General features: G+C 37.9%; 3 protein-coding genes across 3 annotated transcripts; all 3 read left to right on the top strand.

The window, feature by feature from the left end:
* Positions 1–1,427: 1,427 nt before the first annotated feature.
* Positions 1,428–3,686, top strand: hoxd10a (homeobox D10a). The gene is given in 3 exon segments (XM_060827947.1): positions 1,428–1,473; positions 1,476–2,216; positions 3,415–3,686. Coding segments are annotated over 3 exon segments (1,059 nt in total).
* Positions 3,687–8,491: 4,805 nt separating this feature from the next.
* On the top strand, positions 8,492–9,926 carry hoxd9a (homeobox D9a). Its single transcript, XM_060827319.1, has 2 exons — positions 8,492–9,059; positions 9,611–9,926. The coding sequence occupies exons 1-2, from the start codon at positions 8,492–8,494 to the stop codon at positions 9,850–9,852; spliced, it is 810 nt and encodes a 269-aa protein (XP_060683302.1). The 3' UTR covers positions 9,853–9,926.
* Positions 9,927–16,043: 6,117 nt separating this feature from the next.
* On the top strand, positions 16,044–17,600 carry LOC132817126 (homeobox protein Hox-D8). Its single transcript, XM_060827320.1, has 2 exons — positions 16,044–16,685; positions 16,917–17,600. The coding sequence occupies exons 1-2, from the start codon at positions 16,259–16,261 to the stop codon at positions 17,210–17,212; spliced, it is 723 nt and encodes a 240-aa protein (XP_060683303.1). The 5' UTR covers positions 16,044–16,258; the 3' UTR covers positions 17,213–17,600.
* The last annotated feature ends 7,812 nt before the right edge of the window (positions 17,601–25,412 follow it).

Here is a 25,412-nt window from a genome sequence, read left to right on the forward strand (position 1 = left end):
CAAAAGAAGTAGAGAGGAACCGTGACAGCCTTGACCCTGACACTGTCCCCTTTCCTGTTCGTCTTGCTGAGAAGAAAATCTCGTCGGCTCTGTGTGTACTTCCCATAGCTGCTCCATAGCTGATGCCCATCGTGGTTTACATTATCTTGAATTCCAAAGGATTCACCCATGACCGGAAGTAGGTATGTACTGTTAAACAGCAAATTTTCTCCAGTTGGAGAGTTCTGAAAAATAGCTGCAAGCGGTGTTAACACAGTTCTGCAACTCCATCAACAAGAGGAATCCCGAAAATAACAAGCACTATCACTGCTGGCGCTGGGGAGAAAATACGGTGTGTGTCCTTCCGTTGTTTTTGGCGATGTTTTGGTTGTTGATTGTTGGAACATGTCCAATCTAGTTACCAACAGCTCAGCATAAACATGTGAGAGAATTAGAAAATTAAGATCTATTTTTAGGATAAGCTCGTTGAGACCAAACACTAGAAGCACCGACTAAATTTATACCCCCTAAATTAATAGCAAGGATCGCAAATCGTATTTTTGCTCAGCCAGTGTTGGAAGGTGTCTGTGCAAATGTTCAAATGCAATTACATTATAGAAGTGTTTGGCGTCAACATCTGAAAGCCTGCACTCTAGCTACCTTAATGGAAAGTACAGAGCGTAAGATGTTTTACGGAAATTCAAATGTGGACTCTTATCGCCGCTGGTAAAGGTCAATTTTCGGAACTTACATTAGTTTTATTATACATCGAAATGTTTTTCATGTTTTCCACTAATTATAATTGAATGCTATCCGGGAAAAAGTTGGACCAGTGAATGCAGATAAAAAAATACAAAAAAAATTCTTACACTGATTTCACCAAATGTTTGGTTCACATCAGAGCAAGGTGCATGGTCTCTCGGTTTATATACATCTAAAAGCCGTGTTATGCACCATGCAAGCAATTGATGCACCGCCGGCCTCGCTGAAACTGCAAAAAACAATCAGATCAGAAACCTGCTATGTACACGTTTCATTTCGCCGACATTTTCAAACAAGGACTATGTTTTAATTTCCAAAGTCCAGAAATTACAGCGATTTTTTTCTTCTATCCTTTTCTTTCAGTTTATCGAAAACGAAATGATTGGATTTTAGCAGCACGATCATCACTGTTGTTTGAGGTAAGATTATACAATATGAGGAATGGCTTTGATGAAACGTTTGAGTCCTGGTCGGTGTGGGGATTAAATGAGCTGGAGTGGGTGCCGCTTTTGAAATGCTGTTGTAGGTGTCGCTGTTGTCCACAGTTAAGCTCAAATTCAACCGGTTGTGGATCATGTGATGTACGGGGAGGTAGTGCTTCAAGGCCATTTTCAAATTCCATTGGCCCAGTAGTCATGTGATTCTACCGAGGCATCCACAATTACACAGGGAATGTTTTGTTAGAGATGTCAGCTTACAAAGGACATCATCTGCCTCCTTCAAATTACTCTTCAAAATGTCCTGCCCCAATAGCTCTCCCGCTACGAACTCGTTTTTAGTAGATTCCCTGATTAGTGCGTGTCGGGGTGACGGTTTCTATTCAAGCAGCTCTATGTACATGCCATCGAGCACGGATATGGGAACTTACGGAATGCAGACCTGTGGACTGCTCCCGACCATGACTAAACGAGGAGAGGTTAGCCATCAAAATATGAGCATCAGCGTTCATCCGTATATATCTCAGGTAGATGGCTGGCCTGATCATTCCAGACCATGCCGAATTGAACAACCTGTTACTCCACAGATGCCCACGTGCTCCTTCCCTGCTAGCATAAAGGAGGAAAGCACTTGCTGCATGTATAATTCAGATAAACGGGCGAAACTCAATCCGACCGCAATCTCTACCTATCCCAGACTGGTGTCCGAAAACTGTTCGATTGAAAATCCTGAGATTCCCATCCCGGGATATTTCAGACTCTGTCAGGCTTATCCATTGGAGAAAAGCCTGGATTATAGTCAAGCTGGGGAGATCCGTTCAAATGTAATGCCGCAGTCAAATCTAGGGCTTATCAGTAAACTCCAGGTATCCAACCAGTCACCAATGGAAGGGAAAATAAACGAGAAGCCAAATGCGCAGGAATCCATTAAGGGGATTTATGTGGAAACTCCTGAACCAAAGCCGAGTTTAGTGGAGGCCAGTGTACCCGTTGAGGAAGCCGAATCTGGCTCGGAACTGTCGGATAACGAGACTAAAGGTGAGCATTTAAAACATTGACTGTGAACATGGTAACATCGTACAGCCGATCCAAAAGCTTACATAGTCACTGCAATGCATAACTTTGTTAGAGCAGTATATTTGACTGGTTTATGTGTATTTCTGATCACCTATAATTACAAACGAGAAAAAAGTCTGATAAATGTCGTATAAAAGGATAGCTTTATTTTATGACATGTTGGAAAATATGCTCCGTAATACTATTACATTGTTAATGACGTAGCAAAAGCCAACAAATCATTTACAGATGTCAGTCTAACCTTGATAATTTCATTTTAGTGTTGCCATGTCTCCTAGTCCACTCCTAAGGTTCAACCCGAAAGTTTTAGCATCATGAACTACAAATATTAAGAATACCTATTTCTATATTTAGGGCCACAGTGCAAGCCCAGCCTTACTCACTCTGTTGTGAAAAGTAAGCTACTTCCACCATTTGCTGACTTGGAAAGATTCGATGGGAAAGTGCTAGTCGCAGTTAGAACGGTCATTTTCCCTGGTATAGTTTATGTTGGATATGTAACATATTACAATGAGATGTGATAGAAGTTTCATACTAAGAACGTGAAATATTGCTAGCACGTACAATCATAAATTCCAATTAACCTGCTCGATAAATGGCAGCGATAGTATGTTTAATAGACTAAGATTTACCTCAGGAATTATTGTCATAGCCACATAGGTTTGTACTGTCAGGATTTTGCAATCATTAAATTTACGTTATGAAGTTGAAAAACGACTTATTGGTGAAAAGCCTGTCGGTGCAACTAACCTACGTCTTTACATTTCATTCACAAGTAATAGTATTGCCTACTAATCATACATCGTACCTGAAGAATTGTCTGATTTCCGTGCACCTTTAATGCTCTGGTACATATTTTACAATTCGCAAAGAAAGCTACCCCAAAACCTGAGATATAATAATCTTTGTCAATATCTAAAGGATTTTAAAGAAAATTTCCTTGCGTTAATAAGAGATTCGATCTTTGGATTACCCCAAATTGTGTGTTTATTTGTTTTCTCTATTTGGCAACAAGCGAAGAACGTGCAGAGGTTTGCTGCGCTGTGTATGACTTAAGATGTCAGGATTATGTTCAACCGTACTGTTTGGGTTTTGCTTGAATTATTCTGTTAAAGACATGTTCGCTAAAATCTCATTTCTTATTTCTTATTTCTGCTAGAAGAGATCAAAACTCCAATCAGCAACTGGCTAACAGCAAAGAGTGGGAGGAAGAAGAGATGTCCTTATACAAAATATCAGACACTGGAATTAGAAAAAGAGTTTTTATTTAATATGTATCTGACTCGTGAGCGCCGTCTAGAGATAAGTAAGAGCGTGAATCTGACCGACAGACAAGTCAAGATCTGGTTTCAAAATCGCAGAATGAAGCTGAAGAAAATGAACCGGGAAACTCGAATTCGAGAACTGACCACGAATCTAACCTTCTCTTGAGTGTGAAATACGATTCCACTGCGATCCCAAACATTTACTATTGTAATGGTTTACTGGAGACTGGAATCCTTCTCTTTCTCCACTCTGGGATATTGTCAACTATTCTGATTTGACCATTTTAGTGTTATGGTTGTTTGAAAGTACAATAGCACGTTTACTTAACAAGAATATTTTCTAAGAAATTATTCTGTCTAACATGGGGCAAACTACTTACTTTGTTTAGTAAGTAGAACTTAAGTTATTTGACATGTTACAATTATTCGTGTAATTTGGAGAAAGTGTACTGTACATCAGAACATCACATTTTACAAAATTAGGAAATACAGAAAAATGACATTTATTTAGTAATTACAAATCAGATGTGACAATATCGTGAAAAGTCGTATGAGACACAGACAATTGGAATTGTTTATTTTAAGGTTACTCTTAAGCAGTGGTCCCACAAAATACTGTGTTAAACTCATGAGGTCTCTGGAAGAAATTCTTAAATCCTTTTTTGGAGTATGTGATGGAGTCGTGATGCAAATTTTCATGTCTATTTATATGCATGTGTCTGTTGCACGTATATATGTATATATATAAATATAAACAATAAATGCTAAATTAGATTTCAATTTCTTCAATCTATTTCACAACTTGAGAAGCCTTTGTCCATGGCCTAGGCGAAATTGTTAAATTATTCGAGGATACTTCAACAAAAAGATTTAACAACGTCAAGCATAGTGTTTCTTACAATAGATAAAGGTTTAGTAAATGCAACGACGTGGTACAAATATTAATAGAGATATTGATATAGGTGCTAATGCAGATATTAATTAATTACTATTTCCCAACACTACAGAGCATCACTTTACGTTTCCATAATTAGTAGAAGACTCACCCTGAATTGCTAGATTCTAAATTAAACAACAAATTTAGATTCTGCAGTGCGCCTAGTGTGGGACAAACCACAAAGCCTGACGTGTAGATACCAATTTATCAAAACATCGTTTATTCTGTCCTTATACGTCTATTTTAGTTTTATAAAAAAGAATACACTGTAATTAGGAACTGGCCAAAAAAAAGGCAGACATTTATTTCATGAAAGGCTGAATACTGGCAATTTAAAATAAAACAGAAAATGCCAGAAAACGACTGAAACTTCAGCTCGATTTCCCTCCGCGGATGCTGTCTGACCTGCTGAATATTTCTGATGTTTCCAGCATTTGTGTTTTGGTTACATATTTATTCATACTTTGTCTCTTGGGCGATATGTGTGTCAATAATAACCCATTCATTTCCTTTTATATGTTTGCAGCTAAATCTACGGTTGCGGCAGGAGTAAGTGGTGTCTAACTTAATTTGAATCAATGACATTCACTGTTAAGGTTTTCTGAGGAAATATTTACCGGGAATAGTAACCCGCTTTATTCACAAATACAAATCTGCTTGATCATTTATTTGAGTTGTACCCTAACCATCAGATCAAAACTATATTTTTTATGACTGCGACCTTGGACTCGTGATTCCCACATGTTCCATGCAAACGATCATTTTTGTGCTGAAGGGTAATTTTATCCGGTACGGAATACTGAAGATATTTGGTTGCAGTAGGGGTCAAACATTATGAATTCAATGTTCGGTCCTTCTAGGAAGCGCAGCTGCATTTGTAACTGTCACCCCCGGCAATAAAAAAAAAGCTGTAGTAACATGGTTGGATCTTCGATATTTTTAGCGCGCAACGTGACGGGTTTCGCATACTTTCGTGATCATTCTTCAACGCCATTCTTTAATCTAAATTTCATAGATACAGAAACAAATCTAAGCGTTAGGAGAGGAGAGTAGACTGAATAAAACGGCCAGTCAAAGTTTTAATTCGATACACTTATTTATAGAGAAGGCTCCATCCAATTAATAAAGAGCGTCAGAAGTCAAGCTAAATCTGCATTTACGCATGCACTTTTTAAAGCCTACCGAGTTCCTACCCTTTATCAATAATTGTACAGGACTGTCCTTTAAGAAGAAGACAAAAAGACACGAAAACAATAGTAACAAGTACTCCACACTTAGTGTTATCTCAAAATGACAAAAGACTTCGATAATGTCATAAACATTATAAAGTCGTTAAAGAAAATATATATTCCGTGTGTCTGTCGCAAATGCTTTACACCGAAGGAAAATCGTGACACATTTGGAATCACAGAGTGTACAGGGACATTAAGAAAACAGGTCAAAATGAATTAACCATAATCATCAGCTCAATCAAGTCCAAGTTTGAAATAATGCATAGTTTTTACACAATCAAGAAACAAGCATTGCAGAAATCGTTTAGCATAATATTTGTTTTTAGCTACAGCCTCAGGAATGCTTTTTTCTCTCTCTCTAATTCTGTAGATTAGTCTACAGGGGAAAACAGCTTGCCCGATTCATTTGAACAACCGTCTGTGTACTTATTAAGCGAATTAATATGAGTGAGTCAATTTAAAGCTATAACTGATGAAAGTACTTACTTCTCATTGAAAACAGTTAAAAATAGGAAAAGAAAATTCCCAGTTGGAGTTTAGTGGCATCCCGATCCATGCAAATACTCATATTATTTAAACATGACATTTTGGTTTTGTCTCCTGCATCACATGACAGGAAACTTACAAGAAAAGTAATCCTTTATCACTGGCGTACTATTTATCTGATCTTTCACTTGCAAAGAGTTCCCTCAACTCGAGTTAATTTGTAAAGGTGGGCGAATAGTTGATAATGCACCTTAACCACATTAACTCTGCAAAAGACAAAGTTTTACTTGACTTGCTGTAAAATGGCAATCAACGAAAGGAAGTGCTTTCCGACGACATTCCTTATAAATCAGTCAACTTCATAAACAAGAAGGTTGTAGAAAATTGAGTTTATTTATGCGTTACCGAAATAATCTTATCTGTAATAATATAAACCATGCTGTTGTGTCGGCCTAACACGCACAGCACCTAACTGCAGCCTGGATTTCTTCCATTATTCTTAATTTCCAGCGTGAAAGAAACTAACTGCTATATTTGTGAATGAAGTAAATCAATTGCCGTCAATGTGCTCCTGTCGCTTCAATTTCCCAAAAACCAGCAACTTGCGAAATAAAAATCCGATCAGCAGGAAGGTGCTAACTAAAGTTCAGCAAGATTGTTAGTTATTTAACCTTAAATCTGACTTGGCAAACTAAACTTGAAAATTAGGTCTTCAAAGATAGCAGATTGTTTAACGAAAGTGACTTGAGTGCATTAAGGTAATGTGTAACAGTTCATATCAGAGCGAGGTTGAGTTGAACGGTTCATATTGTGCGTTATGTTTCAACTTTCCTAATCTCCCCGTTTTGACCATTCACTATGATCGGTTAAGCATGTTTTCTTCTTGTTCACCTTGAAGAAAATACAAATAATAACGTATCTGCCCATAAACAAGAAAGTAAATCGAAGCGATAAAAATAAAGTTTGTTTTAATAGGATGGAGTTTGTGAGTCGTCCGTGAGATGGACACAATTAATGACTATAATCTCGTCATGGTGAATGTCAAGATTACTGCGCAGTTACTGACCATTTATTAAGAAAAATATTCGATCTGATCAAGAAAGATCAGTCGAAATGTATCTATACGAAAAACACCAAAATCCAAACTTTATTCCCTTTCTCACAAAGAAAGTTTGCCTGATTTGTATCAGAGTCGACGGTCAGTGCATGTGCTTTCTGAAGAAGAACGACATTTCTCTGCAGCTGGTTCGTGGGTATCATATTCTAAAATTCGGAAACAATTCAAACTTCTCGACCTTTTCTTTCAAACTCAGTGCAGTTCTCTATTGTATGGACCAGCATTGAAACACCGCACTGGGGCTGGGATGCATTTAAGTCCCCAACTGTGGGTACATTCGCCTCTTTGGAGTACCATGGTGCAGTAGTCTGCTGTAAACAGACCATGTACGGCAAACATATTTATAGACGGGAATACTCGCACCTTGTGGGAACATTTTGGCGTCCAGTTTTGGTTAAGCGTGCTTTACTCTGCCAAAAGAGGCTTGTTTTATTAAAGACACATTAATGTATAATCAAATGCACCTCATAAAATTTTTATTGATAGACATAAAAGCATTTATGATGGCTTCTGAGTACAGACTATAAAGGGGCGAGGAACCGTTTACTTCAAATGCAATGATGTTTAAAACAAAATAAAATACTAGCTGAAGAAAATTCGAAGTGAGGAAAATAAACTCAGCAATACTCCAGATTTTAAAACAAGCAGCTCAAATCCTTCATTTTACAACATGTCGTTTACTCCTTTTATGGGATAAAGCAATCAATGGTCTGTACAAGCTCTTTTCTAAATAGGGATATACAGTATAGAAGCACCAACGTACCTCGAAGGTGTTTTCTTGCCGCTTTATTGCACTAAGCTAACAGATATCTGCTCTTGACATAGATCATGGACTACGCATTGCTGATTATGAAATGAGTGACAGATATTAATTAGCTGACGGGAAAGTAGTCCCCCTGTTTCTCCAGAACTGGTTCAACTGCATTTGGAGAGGTTGCTCCTTTGGATCCAGCAGCATATTTCCAACAATCCTGTTCAAGTGATTTTGTTTTGTCCATTCATAGTGCATGGTTTTCAATTTGGTATAAAGCTGGACTAGGCCCCGTTGCGGTCAGGCTGATGGGCGGATTGATTTACTCTCTCTATTAGTAAATATAATCACGTGAGTCCCGCAACCAATAGCTGCAACTGTAGTCGGCAAAATACTATGATTGTTCTGAGTGAAGGTATCAGATACACTTTCCAGTGTAACCTTTTCTATGAAAGCGAGAGAGTCTAAAATGTCGACCGGTGGCACTATACACAATTATTATGTTGATTCTTTAATAGGGCAGGAGACAGAGGACTTATACGCGACTAGATATGCCCAAGGCACAGCTTCAAGGCCATCAGGTGTAGCAGACACTTCAGATTTCTCTTCCTGCAGTTTTACCCCCAAGTCTACCGCATTTTCAAATCCCTGGTCTCCCGTTCACCCTCAATCCTCTGCCGCCGTTGCAGGAATCTATCATCCTTACATGCATCAATCGCATCTTGCAGCTGGAGACAGCAGATATGTACGCTCGTGGTTAGAACCGATTTCCACTTCAGTCTCCTTCCCCGGATTCCATCCTAATGGCCGGCATTACGGGATCAAACCAGAAACTTTGTCAACCAAGAGGACTGAGTGCTCTTCCTATGAGCTGCAAACCCTCAGCCTACCGGACTTCACTTGCGGCTCTTACCCAGAGTGCAGGGAGAAGCTTCCCAAGGAGCTTGGCTGCACCAGCTCCGAGACTACGAGCAACAGTGAGCACAAGGAGGAGAAACAACAGCAACTTGACCCAAGTAAGTGCAAAAATTGCAGCTTGATTTACAACCCCAACCTGTAGACCCGAGTATGCAAAGCTGATGGTTTTACAAACCTATAAAAACGTCTAGACGCTTACCCTAGTCTGAAAAGCCACAGCCACAGTAAAGAGTTTATATTGTTTACAGGGAATTTTTACACACAAATTTGAGTCCGACATGACTTTAAGACGACCATGCATTCCTTCTCGTTGCACTTTATAGGGCAATTTGAAAGTCGAAAGTAGATTTTTTTCCCCCAATTAAACTTTTGTAACTTTATTTTTCCATTATTTTCATCAAATATTATTTTCTGTTAAACAACAATCCATTTCAACACGACCCGAAATAGGTTGAAATCAATGTCTCAACTTCTCAGTGTATTAAATCTCACTGAACTTGTCAAGCACCCAGTGGGGGAGAGCACTGCAGATTTGATCAACATTATTGTGATTGTGGGCATTCTTTAAGCTGTCTAAAATTCCGTTGAAAATATTCAGGAGATGTTCATGCTTAAGTTCTTGCTTTTTTCCCCCTCCCATTCCTTACAGATCATCCTGCAATAAATTGGATCCACGCGCGCTCTACCAGGAAGAAGCGTTGTCCTTACACCAAGTACCAGACACTTGAATTAGAAAAAGAGTTTTTATTTAATATGTATCTCACCAGAGACCGGCGTTATGAAGTTGCTAGAATTTTAAATCTTACTGAGAGGCAAGTAAAGATTTGGTTTCAGAACAGAAGGATGAAAATGAAAAAGATGAACAAGGTGAAAAATAACGAAGAGTCTTGAACGATCAGCTGCTTCTTAATTATAAGTCTGAAAATCCTACAGACAGTGTAAAAAGCGTTTTGTCTATCTAGTGGTGCCTAATCGAAGCACGGTTTATGTTTCCCAGTGTTGTCCTGCTCCAGAGCAACCTTGTATTTAAACAACTGACATTCACCCAGAGACTGTTCCTGATTTGCTGCTATTGGGATACATTAAACGGAACTTAAACTGAAGTCAGCACATTGCCTGTCGTATTTTAAAAACTTTGACATGATTACAATATACATGTTTTATATAAAAACAAAATATGCATATTTGAATATTTGTTTTGGTTGTGCATCTTGTAAAATGTATTTCCGCTGTACAGTTAGTGTATCATTTCGATATAAATATAAAAAAAGCAAACTCTTTGTCTTTCTATTCCATTTTTTTAAATTCAAATACTCAGTCAAATATGATACAAATGTCACTGGCTGAGCACCATTCAGTTACTTTCAAGTACAGTGACATTACCATCCTGTTGATAAAGTGTCGAGCCGATGTACTATTTATTTTAAATATTTCAAGTGAAATTAGCAGGCCATCACGGTCATGATGGGAAGGCACATTTTTCGAACAACCCTAAAGTGTCATTAATCTAGAGGCACTTTGACTAAGGAACACAAATAAATTGAAAGGTGTTTAAATGTTGTTTTAATTTTAAAAAGGCATAGACATCTTTCTGTGCGTTTGGGACAATCTAAAGCAAGCTTATTTTAATAGCAAGTGAACATGATCTGCTTTAATTCTGTGTGCATTGCGTCACCTTCAGTAAAGATGTGCTTACTTGGATAAAATGCAATGTATTTAATGTAATGAAGATGTAAGAAAATATAGTAACACAGTAGCTTTTCGCTTACTCCCAGACCCTTTGCCGTCTTCACTAGCTAACACTAGATGTGATAACAGATCTGACGCTGCACTGCAAACGTCAAAAGGCTAAGCAGAAAGTTCCATCCATGTCCATTGGTTTGTACCTCACGCTTTCTCGTCATGATAACAATAAAAAATTACAAAGATTTCAATTTTGCTGACTGTTTCAAAAGTCATTTATGATTCGATAAACTCTTTTGACTGTAAGCTCTTGGTCATTTAAAAGCAGACTGCAAGGTCATATCTTCCGTCAGAAGCGCACTCTATTGCCCCCACTTCTGTCCGAAAAGCCGCATTGCTAAATGGATGCTGAGATTATGATGACCCAAAGGGGATTTTGCTTAAATGAGCTGATCAACAGTCTAGTATTGACCTCGTGAAGGAAGAAGACTCCTGGTTGGTATAAATTGTAAAAACAATTCCGGAATCCTGTATTGTAATAACTACCAATTATCATCCAAACGCATACTGTCACATGTAGTCCAATAGCAAATGCAACTCAAAGTATTTTGTAAAATAAAGACATTTTTAATCAATAGACTTCGATTATTTTCTTAGTATGTGAGTTGGTATTTGCTCGAAGCAAGTTACTTTCGATCGGTTGTGTCGCAAAATGTCGATAGTTTATCGTCTGTTGTAGGAACAATAAGTTATTTATATTATTGTCGTTGGTATCCGACACATAGCACGTTGGAATGATTCATAGTTGCAAATACACTGGGTGCTTTAGTTAAAGATATAAAAATAAACAACGAAGCACACATTGCTGGCAAAACCCTAGTGCGGGTTTATCCACCTAAGTTGTCACAGGACACTTTATTTCATGCCACTATCTCATTAATGTTTCAGACTGAAAACAATTGCGCGTCCTTGTAAAACTAGACCTTCATTCTTTTTGGAGAATCTTCTGAAAACTTTAGTGCTCAGAAGGTGTTGAATTACAACGCCATCTATTGCCACAATTCTACATACAGTACTTTAGAACCGGAAGGAACGGGGTACAATAAACCCCACAACTGGCTAGACGTCTGACCTAATGACTTTATAGTTTTCTTCATGTAATTGCAGACTTCTTTGAAATCAACCAATTCAGATGTTTTTGGCTGTTAATAACAAACAAAAACGCAGATACTGGTCAAAGGAGCGAAGGCAATCAATTCGTCTTTGTTTCTTGAGTTTGGACAAACTTATCTATTCCCAAACATACATATAGGCAGTGCAGTGACTTCACCATAAGGCAAACTTATATATCGATTAATCCGCATATCTAGTTCAATAACAATAACATCGACGGGGAAACCTATCGGCTTAGGTCATTAACTGAAAAAGAAAGCGACAGAAAAAAAATGTGTATGTTCCAAGCATTTTCTTGAAAGATGCAAATGATTTATACGCTAATGTGTATGTCCGGTTGTTCAATGACAGTGGAAGCTAAAGTGAACACCACGCCCGTTAATGTACTTATTAATTTTGTACGTCCAAATTAATGTTTCTGACCCTGCACACATGTGCATGTGAATTTATTCACAAATTTAAACAAAATCAATAGCATCACATACAACATCCAAACGATAATTTCTCGGCCCTTTGGGAAACAAATTTGAATCTTTCCAGATATTTAATATTAGTTAGTAGTGTGGCTTCTGTTTATTTCTTTGTCTCTGTACACACGTGGAGTCACACATCTCTCTCACCACACTACCATCATCCCCAACCCCCCAGCCACGTAGTTTCTTTTCAGATCATAAAATCTAATATATATTTTTCTACTTTAATATATCTGCAATCAATTTGATATAACTTACATTTGTTTTAGGAAGAAATAAAATAGAATTGATCAACTGTTTTCTGTTCGATAGCAAAAGTGTGCAGTTTCAAACTATCATCTAACCTTTAAACGTGTAGATTCACTGGGTGAGCCATGGACGCTGAGATTTGTTTTACAACGTGCACTACACATCAAGCAAAATTCAGTGACGGTTCTGAATAATTATATGTAAAGCAACCTTTAGCATTTATTAAGATTTCACTGGAACTCCTTTTTGTATTTCGTTTCTTTACAAGCATGTCAAATAGTTCTTGAATGATTCCGTGAAAAATCAAAGGAGTCTCAATGCGTTTTCACGTGTACTTCATGGGATTGTCCACTAGGCGGTGCTGTCGCTCCACTGTAACAATGTAAAAAACTGCAAATGAGAACAGATTCGCAGTAAATCGGTTAGAAGAAAAGTCATAAGTTTTCATAGTCAGATCACATTTTGAAAACGTGAATAATGGTACTATCTGTAGCCTGGCTTTTTGGACTAATTTCAAAGTACAAGCTTAACAATTATAATCTTAAATTAGAAAAAAACAAACGCTCTAAATCAAACGGATGTAAGCATTTAATCAATTCAAAATAAACGATTCCATATAACATTTTAGAAATTTATTACAAAATAGAGGCAAAGTGGAAACTTTCGACTTTAAACGACTTGCGTGAAGAATGTGAACGATTTTCTATTAAAATTCACATCGATTGCAACTATAACTTTCACAAGAACACACCATTTTGGCATCTGCATTCTCCTTTGTTGCAGTGATGCCCATTTCTCTAAACTATAAAATATGATGTTTGGGCAATAGATTGATGTTGTATGCTACTATCATAGTCATCTACGTTTTGGAGTGGGGTTCCAGAAGAAGGATTTCAGAGTTTTTTTTTCTTTTTCATTGCTTAATACACATCACTATTCGGTAACGAAAAGTGAAATTGTACAAGCGACTACAGAAATATCACTTCAAATGGATTGCATTTCCAGCTAATTTTACGAAAGCGTATAATTCTCAAGCTTAACGGCGTAAGTTTCGATTCATTTTCTCGTGCATCCCAGTATCAAAACAGCAACGAAAAGGGGATTCGGCCTACGTTTAAAAAAAACGCTGGCCATCAGTTTTACCAGTTTCCCCTTGCAACGCTTCTTTTAAAATTATGTTCGAATCATTTTAATAAATTATGAGCAATTTGAACTATTTGCAATAGTTACAGATTTGTTAAACACTCTCCCGTATGTCCCGGAGTAAATTGGCTCCATTTTAAAAAAAATATTTCGCAGAGAAAGAAATGAGGGCCTGGCGCAAAGGCTACATTTGTATCTAAGCAATGACTTTTGATGTATCTCCACAACAAAGAATATTTCCAAGATTTCGGCAAAAAAAACTTTGCTACCTTTTTTTTATTAGCACGTGTACTTAGCTGTTTGATATTAGGCTTGAACGCCGCTGTCCATTGCTTTATTGCGAATAATGCTGTACGCATTCATTTGTCGTTGATGACTGCGGAATTATTTAGTTAATTCAACGTGGAGAACTCATCTTTCGGATTTCTGAGGCATTTTGTGACGATTAGACAAGGCGTTTTGTAATCCCTTCTGATAACACAGCAAAAAGGATGTAAACTGAAGCTTAAAGAACTCACACTGAAATTAGCGATTGGTATATGTGGACATTCCAATTTATGTTGCAGAATCTTGTTCAACACGTAAATTAATTTGCATGCTTTCTACAAAAAAAAGGACGAGGCGAGAGATTCTGCTCATAACATTTATCCTTCTTGTAAATGCGCTCAAATGAGGTGAGCATTTCAACAAGATGGATGTGGCCGAAGAGTAAATTTCCATGTATAAGTACGTACACGATATTCAATCTATTTATCGCGTTACCGATTAATGAGAATATTCCGTTCATTAAAAAGTGCGGGTTTGTCGGAGATTTTAGTGATAAATACGATCAGAATCTGTGATTATCATGCAATTTTAACAAGAAAACCTGAAGCTTTTAGTTGCAATTCATGGATAAATTCGTCAAATTAAATTAAAATTGTACAAATTGTGACTTTTTAGTTGGCTTTTTGATTTCAACAAATAAGTGAAGGGCTGCTGGGAGGAATACAGTTGCTATACGTTTTGGGCTCATTTTGAATGAACGTATTCTGAATTAATGGCAGTGCAAGGAGAATTTTTCTGTGCATCAGCCAATAAGGATATTTCTGGTGCTATTTCCCTGAAGCATTCTGGCGAGTTGAGACAGCCATCGAAGCGTGAGGAACAAAGTTCACCGGTGAATACAAGTTTAGCAGATCAAGGACTCTTTTCGTTTAAACTTTAAACACAGTCGTTTAAAAGGGGAAAATGGAATTCTTTTTATTCATGAACCATCAACAACTGAAGCTAACCAGTTCGAGCACTGCACGCCTAGAATCTCAGGCTTGCTCTTCCTCCCGATGCTTAAGTTCTTGATCAACTATCAACCTCACACTGCAAACTTTGTATTTGCCTGGAGAACTAAGCTACTTTTCCTCGGCAATGACGTATGCCAGGGCTGAAATGATGGAAACTGTATTCACAGGCATGATTTTCATTAGCCAGTAATTAACCTCGAAGTTTAAGTTAAGTGAACCCATGTCTCTGAGGCAAGGGTAACTATTTCTCCACGTTCTTCGGAGAAGGGAGACTTCATAATCTGTATCAATGGCGCGAACATTTTTTAATAGCAAGGAACGCTTTGTTCAGCTGCTCCCAGATACCACCAATAAAATAAAGAATTATAGAAGGGTGTTAACCGTTCATATGGAAATTACAGACACATCTGCTTTATCAAATATAAAGATATATCTATTGGCATAAAGGGATAACTGCATAAATGTAGGGATATATATGTGTAATGATAAACATATAGGTATGAATATAAATCTGCAAGTATAAATATGCATAAGTATGAATGTATATCTGTAAGTAGAATTATAAGTACAAATAAACATCTAAAAGTACAAGCCGGAGAGGGACAGATTGACAGATTGGTGCAGATCCAACAAGATTTACAGAAACAGCCAATAAAAATAATCCCTGATCTTAATTCTAACTTTAGCCTTTTAGCCCTGTGGCTTCCCCCGCCAAACCCCCGCCCACACATACCCCAAACACCAAGCCCCCAAACCACCTCCACCCCCTCATTTTTGACTATGTTTTGACCTTGAGACCAGTCTCACCTTGTTGTGCTCTAAAATCTAATTGCTGTGCTGTAACCAGGCCAGCTTCATTTCTCTTCAGTTGAGTGGCGCACGTATTTCATGTTTTCTGTGATGCGGCCCGCCTAATTGTAATGAGAGTGTGCTCAGTATATTAATCCGCATGTTATCTTTTTTTTCCGATCTCTATGCCCTCTACATTTTTTTGAGAAAAAAATATCATTTCCCAGCACAGACGTATTGCCCGCGAAAGCGGCAACTGTAAACGGCAGTCAACGATCTTCCCAGTTGGCTGAGAACTGATCTGCGGTTTCAAAGTGAAGCAGCCAAAGCAGTGAGGCAGTTGTGTACCTACAGTATTAGCGAGTATGTTCCACGGGGCATCAGTGCATACAGGACCTGCATTGCCATCATGAGCACTGTGTAGATCGGGGAACCCAATAACATCACTTCAGTGTTGTTTAACATTTATTTTGTTGATATCCATTGGCCATTCTAGAGTCTGCACAGATGAGTTCATATTTTGTTAATCCATTCTACTCCAAGTACAAACCAGGAGAAGCTCTGAGTCCCACTTACTACGACTGCCGGTTTCCACAAGACGTGACCAGCAGACACGCTGTCGTCTATGGTCCCAGCAGCGGCGCAAGCTTCCAGCACCCAGCTCAAGTTCAAGATTTTTACCATCATGGGACATCTGCACTTCCTAATGCTGGCTTTCAACAGAATCCTTGTGGAATTACGTGTCATGGTGACCCCTCTAAATTTTACGGATACGATAACTTACAAAGACAGCAAATTTTTACGACACAGCAAGAGGCCGATCTGGTACAATATCCTGACTGTAAATCGTCTAGCAGTAATATTGGCGAAGAACCAGAACACTTAAATCAGAACTCGTCTCCTACTCAAATGTTTCCCTGGATGAGACCTCAAGGTTGGATATATTAGAATTAGCTTCCATCTCACGTTTTACTGCACAGTTATATCGCCAACGTGTTTTAACGCGGTCTGTAATAGTCTTGTCTGCTTTTATAGCAACACTTTCTTTGTATGGCATTACCGTTCAAAAGCAGGCTTGTTGTTGTTCTTGTTGCTAGTCTGTCATGATTTGCTTGTGTGCAATTTTCCAATATTTACTGTCTCTTGTGATTCTCGTGTTGTTTAGCAGCGCCCGGCAGACGCAGAGGAAGACAAACTTACAGCCGATTCCAAACCCTGGAGCTGGAAAAGGAATTTCTGTTCAATCCGTATCTGACACGAAAGCGAAGGATCGAGGTTTCACATGCTCTGGGACTGACAGAGAGGCAGGTGAAGATTTGGTTTCAAAATAGGAGAATGAAGTGGAAAAAGGAAAACAACAAGGACAAATTTCCAAGCTCTCGGAACGACGAGGAGGAGGAAGAGGTCAAAAAAGAACAGGAAGAGCCTGAGCAGGAGACAACAGAAAAAGAGACCAAGTAACTTTACCCCCTTTGGCCTCTAAGCAAAACGTCATTCAGTTTGTCCAAACTGCACTGTTAAACAGTGGTGAACAGAATGAATCTCCGGCACATTGATGGCAAGGTTAATGTAAACTGTCCACCTGTTTTTTTTAAAGTTCTTTAGAGCCTTAATTCGACATTATATCTCATGAATTCTCTGTGCATCATTTTGAACTTTTCAATCACACCTTGACAGATCAGCCATCATATAGAAATGTGCGGCTTCCCTTATTATAAGTGGCAAGTGGCAAAATCACAGAAGAAATCGCCATTTTGAATAAAGATTTTATTGCTTTTTAATACGTCGATAATATGAGATGGTATCGTGATTGATTTAGTTTGTTGATTTTATTTAGCATTTTGTGATTATACCCAACAACATGAACTGCCTAATAGAATGAATAATTCGGAATGTATTGCGAACACACTTAATGATAGAGAAAAAAATGTGCACTTACGATGTGTCTTAATTACTGTGCGTGTGAAATAATTGGTGGTGTATTGCGGCTGGAAATTCTCAACCATTACTTATCTCTGATACGCATATTATAAACACAAGCAAAAAAAATGTCAAGGTATTCCGCAGCAATAGTCACTTTTTAAGATGCTCGAATGTGATTAAATTAATAAATGTTGATTAAATTTAATTGTGTACTTGTTTCATTTTCCGACGAGTATTCCAAAGCAACAAAAATGCTGTAAAGGAAAATCAATCTGGTCATTTCGAGACCATCAGCAGAGATCACTGGTTTACCCTCTTGCCAGTTTTCTGCGGCTGCTTCTAGGCTGCTACTTTCCAGTGAAATCAGATGCACTTTATTTTTGTTTCTGTGTCTCTGTAGCCACAAGGTTCAGGCCTGTCATACAGCAGCGCGGCAGTTACATGGACGGAAAAGCCTGAAGATGGCGTAATGTAGTTATAAAAGTTAATGATATCGTCGATGATTAGAATATTAGTTTATCTATGCCCCAAGTTAAAAGTCTTTCCAGTGACTATTGGTTAATGAGATCACATGCCTGGCTTATGTGTGGCTAAGCCGACGCTGTAAAAGTTAGTATTGGTGTTAAACTGCGGTCTACTGTACGCGTGTATCAGCAAATCTCGTAAAACCGACAATAAAAGTTCTAACACTACAAATCACTCAACAAACTGTGGACTTCTGGCTCCATTTTATTTTTCTCTGGTTTGAAGGCTGGGGAAGAAAGCAACATCTTTGGTTGCCTAATAACCTTCCAACATTTCGCGAATTTTTTTCCTTTATCAGCAATTACGCCAATTTAAATGTCAATAATATCAGTGGGCACGTTGCTTATAAACTTCAACCTTAAGAATCGGGAATTTCGAATCTCCACCTTTGCGCAGGGAGATGAACAGCATGGCCAATCTGAAACAATAAAGACAAATTGATAAGAACAAACAGGAAACAATTAGAGGGGAAAATGCAAACGTTGTGTTTCAAATGTGAACAAACAATTAAAAGACCTTGTTTATTTTTAAAACTAAAAATAGCACTCTGCATTTTGTGGCGAGTTCGAGAATCCACTGAGATAATACAAACATCTCTGATTTTCGAAACAACTTCAGACTTGTAATTGAATGGAATTCTCTGTGTTAATAACTCAAAGTCATACGACCGCAATATCCTCACTGTATCAGGTATAGTCAGATATGAAGCAACAATTAATTAATTGAAGATAGAGATTTGAGCAGTTGGGGAATCCCAGTTTTGGAGCTGTATATTGGTAATTTTACACATTTGAATGTTAATTGCATTATGTTTTATTTTAATGCAAATAAAATTTGTATCCTATTTTAAATAGCAAACTAGCTATCCGATTGCAATATAGCAATCATTTTACAGAATAAATCGACTCTAAATAAATTGGAACAGACTTATTTTTAATTGCATTTTCGAACAGGAGAGGATCATATTTGTCCAAAATTAAGTATTTCTTGACTGTCTTTCACATATTACCAGGATTGTTTTAAATGTGTGCATGATTTTTCTACGATGTTCAATTTCATCAAAAAACCACAAATTTTGAAGTTCAACAAATCAGTGTGAAACAGGCTATATATGTATATTTTTAAATGCTATTCTGCATTTGCTCCAATTGCAAATTGAATCATCAAATCCCCATACCAGCGATCAGGAAGGGATTGTACAATGACGGTAGAACGGGTCTTATCAAGTATTTAGATTAGCAAAGAAGAATCGCAAGTTTTCACTGAACGAATTGTGCACACAATGGCGAGGCTTGTGGGTGGAATTAATACTTTGAAACGGGCATTGCTTCTGAATTGTTGCTTACAATTCCCGGTCAATTTGGGTCTCGAATAAAATCGCTATCGAAATTCCTCCCCCATCCAGTCTCCAAACCCAGAAAGACTTTTCCAGTTGTCCTGTTGAAAGTTTTATTAATAATGCATGTTATTTTGATGTAACCTTGATAATAGTCTTATCATTTTCATAAATTAAAAATGAGAACTCGTCCCGATTCTGGTGATACCGTTTTGGATTTTCACCGTAAGATCACTTCAAAACACCGCAGCAAAGACAGCCTCGTGCTAGCCCTTCTCTAGAGTTAAATCAGCGGTAAGCATGGGATAATAGAGAAACTTGGAAAGCAAATATCTAGCAGACATGCTTTCCTTCTAATGCTCGAAGTTCCCGTGCATGCAACACGGTGAAACCGTAATTACCGAACCCGCTCACGGACATTGAAGGAAAAATATACCGAACCAACTGATTCAAATGCTTGCATTCACGCCTAATCTGTTAACGCAGCGCCGAAGCTATTTTAGCCGATTAAGCCAAATCTTATGAAGCACGAGAATTTATAATGCCCATTTTCTCCCCACAGTGGACACACGAGGACTTTAATGCCGTGCTCCATGTCATTCGGCCCCTACATATGCATCTATTTACTGTTCTGTTCTGACCTGTGCAAAATGCATCGTACAAAGCTTCGAATAAGATACAACTTTCCTTGAGATTTTGATTGTTATTGGAAGGAAGGACGGAAGGCGCCGCAGTTTTGTTGCGTATTTTACAGACGCTTTTGCTTAGTTTATTTTGCTTTCTACTTTTAATTAGATCTTATTGAATGGAATGAGAAAGTCGGGAGGAAACGAAAATAAGTTTTCTAATACGTAACTGGCAGCAGTATATATTCTTGGTATTACCGCTTTATTATGTTTTTGACGAGATTTAATTTCAAAAATGCCCATGTCTTCACTTGATACATCTATTGGATGTATTAAAGAAGTAGCGATTAACAAACAAATTGTAACGATTTGTTTGCTGCACTATAGAATGCGCCCCGCATTGGTTGATATTCCACTTGATGTTGTCGCGGTATTTCCGCTGATATAGTTAGTTAAGACGTTCGTTACAATACATATTGTAACAAATAGCTGTAGCAAAGAACTCGTTAAAGGGAACATGGCGCTTGCTAGCTATACTTGTGAAATCCGCAAGGAATTGCTGCGAATTCCTTTTTGTTTGAAGAAAATTTACAACTTTGTAATGGACCTTTTACGACGGAGCCCGTGATCCTATTGGCTGACATTGGTCATGTGAATCTAGTAACTGCGTTCATGGCCTTTTCATGATTTCCCTTGTGAATATTTCACTGCATTCCGCTGCTAACTCGTCTCAAATCGTCTTTTCTGTCAGTATCTCCTCTTGCCTGCTTTTGTCGTTGGTATTTGACGCCAGCTGCTTGCAAAAAAAGGAGACTTTCTGCTGTATTCGCAGTGTCCAGTCCTTTTCCGTACAACTGTGAGGAAGTCATTCGTCTCATGCTGGGATTCAGCAACCTAATCACTCTCACAGAGCTCTGACGTCTGTTTACAGTCTTCCATTTACCCTTCAATTTTCGCCTTACCTTTTTCAAGTTATTTTATTGATCGAAAAAGTAGAAATGGAATACAATATCAGGCTGGTGACTGTATTGGGGAAGCGCCCTAACCCGGGTAAGTGCTATGCTGTTTTAGCTCTGCTGTTGCAAATCATATTGCTGTAAATGGAAAGCCGGAAAAAGGCGTTTGTTTCATTCGCTGGATTCTGGGGAACTGTTTCTGAGATGGTGCGCTATTGAAGCTAAATGACCCCAGCACGGGTTTGAAAACGGTCCGAACGAAGCAGGTCCAGGTGGTCACTGGAATTCATATGGCGGCTGTGGCGCAGATTAATTAAATATTTATTTCCCGCAATAGAACGGAGTGCTATGATTCGTGGCTGTCTTTGAAATGAAGGCTTCGCCACACACAGCTGATATGTTTTCATATGATCCAGAGCAGAGATGAATCAGAATGTGTAGCGTTGTAGTAGGATAATTAGTAGTGCTATTGCAAATTGCGCGACTTGGGTTTTTTTTTCCGGGAGCTAATGATTGGCGGTTTCAGTTTGTTTCTGTCTGCTATTTTGCATACAAGGATATGTGTTGAACGTCATCTGTAATAAGAATTAGGTGCAGAGATGAATGATATGCATTGCCTTAATCCTAATAATTCCGTGCAGCAATCACAGAAGCGATCAGAATTTTGGAGATGTGTTTAACCAGCATTTTAAATGATGTCTGACCACGTGACGGAACTTTGCACAAATGAGTGATACTCTTCCAATAAGTGCCCTGCAATAGATAGCGGACTGTGCTCTCAATATACTTGTAATGAACAGGGGATCAGGAAAAATTTCTAACTGCGTCTATATTTGCAATGTTTAAAATATTAGCAGCTCAACCATCCGGTGATTAATTTCCCGCAAGTTGTCCCCAAATTGGATAGCACATTTTATTAAAACTGTAGGGTCTTCATGCGGGAAATGTTTTTAGTTCGGAACCAACAGCTCCAGTCCATGTTAAGTGAATTCACAATGCAAAACAGAATGATCACCAAAAATCGTGGAATTCCTTTACTTTGTTGTGGAAGTTTTTCTCATTATTAGCGATTTAACTGCAAAATCTTGCTGCAGACGTATACCTAGAAAGGTGGAAGGGGGTGGTTGTGTGTGCGAGATATTGTCATCAGGAGATGAGCTGATCATATATCATTTCTGCAATTTCCCTCGGCAATTATTTGTATGTATTTTTTCCAATTATTAAATATTCGGAGAGGATTGCTTAAATTGTTTTTGACTGTACATCAAAATTGCACTCATTTGAAATGTATGCTTATATTCATAATTTGAAAATTGATTTGTCTTTCAATCTTCTTTTAGTGAAAACGGATTAAACGACTATAGTTTGACCATCCATTTTGTGCATAGTTATAGCGATCTTGATTTGTTGTGCATCTGTCGCCTATTTGTATATGAAAATAGTATTAAACACCGAACAAAATGTCTGTCTATCTATCTAACGTATGGACCAACAGACATATTGTGAAAGTGAAAGCGAGGCTGTTCAAAATGAAGCTAGAATCAAAGAGTGTGCATCGATAGCGTAACATGCGCAATTTCATCATAGTCTTTATAACGTTGTGAATGTTTCTATATTAAGTATTGACGTTTTTTAGTCAAAACTCACAAACAGCAATGTACGTGCACTCGAATTCTATCAGTTTTGAAGTTTTAGTATTATTTTAGCTATTGGCAAAGCACTTGCAGGTTTACCCTAATTTTCAAGCAATATTTGACAGTAATTCTGTTCATAATACCTTTTGTTTAATTCTCAATGCATCGCCCATCTTCATTCCAATTTGTCAGGCAATTATTTTACAGACTTTGAAAATCAAGCATTATTTGCCTCCATTAAATAATTAAATGAGATAAGGTTGTTCAGGTATAATTTTCGTTAAAATAAAGCTGATTTTTCGGAGTTACGTGACTATTACACTCTGCACTTTTTACAATGTATGAACAGACTGAAAAGTGATTTCGCAGATTTTTCTTAATCATTCGTAATTTAGCATGAACACATGGAAAAAGAAAACTGAGCAACAGTAATGTCACTGTAATTAAAATTACCAGAAAGCGGATATTTGTTATTCAGTTCATTTTCTAGTTTTAGAATCGAATTATTTAATTTTTGTTATTATGCGTCATGTCGTCGTGGTTTTGCTAAACCGACTAAAGTACGCAACAGGCACCGTTGTATCTGTCTCTGTGTGTATACCTATGTGTGTGTGAATATCTGCCTATCTGTTCGCTTGTATGTGTAATTCATACTAAGTGTCCAATTGTGCATTTAGAAACGCTACCCGAAAAAGTTTTGCTCATATTACATCTTCGGTACCAGCCATGCTCAAAAATAATTTCCAAATGATTTCAGCATAATAGCAAAATATTAGAATCAATAATTTCAATGAAACATGTTTCATTTAACTTCTGCAACAAAAGGTGGTCTGATTCCCAATGCCAGTTCGCATTAAACCATTTATTGCACTGCTTTTATATTGGCATCTCGTTGTGAAAGTAAGTAAATCTTAATGCAAACACTTCGCACAGATTCGAGGGAAATGGTCTATTGCAATCTCAAAGACAATTCGATCCTCGTAGTTTTGGCAAACCAACGAATTTCCAGAACGCGATCTTCTAAATTTTGTCATAAGGGAGACGCACTGGAAAATGACAATCAACAAAAATGAATTAGTATGTGATGCACGCAATAATTTATACTTTCCATTGTCAGAGCATAATTCACAATCGTGCCTGGTGAAAGGGTAAAATATTTGACTGTTGGGTATTCTATTTCAAAAGTTTCAAGAGTACAAATATTCGGTAAAGTAGAAAAAAAATCGTTGTAGTCAGCAGCAAAAAGCCATTCTATTCCATAACGTGTACTGTAAGAACGGCCTGATTTGTTAGTGCAGGACAAAGACAGTATTTCTGTTACCGACTGTCACATGGCTGCCGCAGCCTTAGATTTACGAGCTTTAGACAGAGTCAGTTGGACAGTGTCGCAACTCTGTTCTTCGAACAGAATTGCAAGGGTGCACAAATCAAACTTCACAAAGGATAAATAAAACCATCCCCATAGTCTGGCATTTTATTTAAAATGCACTTGTTAAAATATTATATTTTGACTTCTTAAGCTATAAATTGTAATCCATGATTGATCTGGAATCAATGCACTTTTAATGAAGGCCTATGCAGTTCCACCTTGAAACCGGGGCCTAGAATAAATACCTGGGGTCTTTGTGGGTTGATGTTGTATCCTGGCATGGATTGCACGGGCTGTGATTACAAACTACAATAATATTTCCATTGAAACTTGCTTAGACTTCAATTAATTGGTAATACTTTAGCCCTTCAATTCTTAAAAGCTCGGGTGTAATAAGTAAAAGTAACTCAATTCTCCAGCGCTGCAAGTTGTCAGGGTAAATAACATCTAAATGTTCCTGCGATAGAAAGGAAATCAAATTCTGTACGGTTTTGTATGAGAAACTAGTATGTGTGGGTGGGGCGGTCAAAACATAAACCCGAAGAACCCTATTTTGTTGCTAACCGATGCACTGACTAATCTGTAGGAACACCCTTTTTTTGCCAAGAAAAAGAAACAAAGCATTGATGTACTCCACCTGTTTGAAAGATTACTGCCATTCTGAGCGGATCTTTGTAAGAAGTCCTGCAAGGCCCGCATTATCACGGTCGATGTTTGACACCTTTGTCCTTCATTATCAACTCCTTTACAAATCGCAATCTAAAATTTATACGCAGCCTATTCGTCAAACCGAAAAAGAAAAATCTTGATTACAAATACTGCATTTATTTCTCGGTTCGTTTCCTTGCCGTTCTGGCTGGTTCAGATTGTTTGGATCTGCGTGGCAGAGAACGATAACAGAGCAAAATTGGAGCCTACACGATATCATTTGGAAATCTGTATATATTTACCCGAAGGCCATCTTTCCACAATTAAATTTGTTTTAATTCCATCAGCACCTACACAGGATTATGCATCAGGTATCAGAGTTTTAGATATATGCCTCCATCTAAGTAAAACATAGATTGTACAAGGGACAACTGTAGTAACGTTCACGAGGAATTCCGCGGCGAAAATAGAAATAAACCCTATACCACGCCCGCTTAGCTTCTTAGTCGATTCTGGTTGGTTTCAGGGTCGACTTAACCAGTCACAAAATAAAATACCATGTTGGTCTGTTTCTTTTTAAAAAAAAGATCCCCAATCATAACAGACAACACACAATTATCCAGAAACAGGAATTTCATGGGCAA

Source organism: Hemiscyllium ocellatum, chromosome 7 (assembly GCF_020745735.1).
Source record: "Hemiscyllium ocellatum isolate sHemOce1 chromosome 7, sHemOce1.pat.X.cur, whole genome shotgun sequence".
Classification (NCBI taxonomy): domain Eukaryota; kingdom Metazoa; phylum Chordata; class Chondrichthyes; order Orectolobiformes; family Hemiscylliidae; genus Hemiscyllium; species Hemiscyllium ocellatum.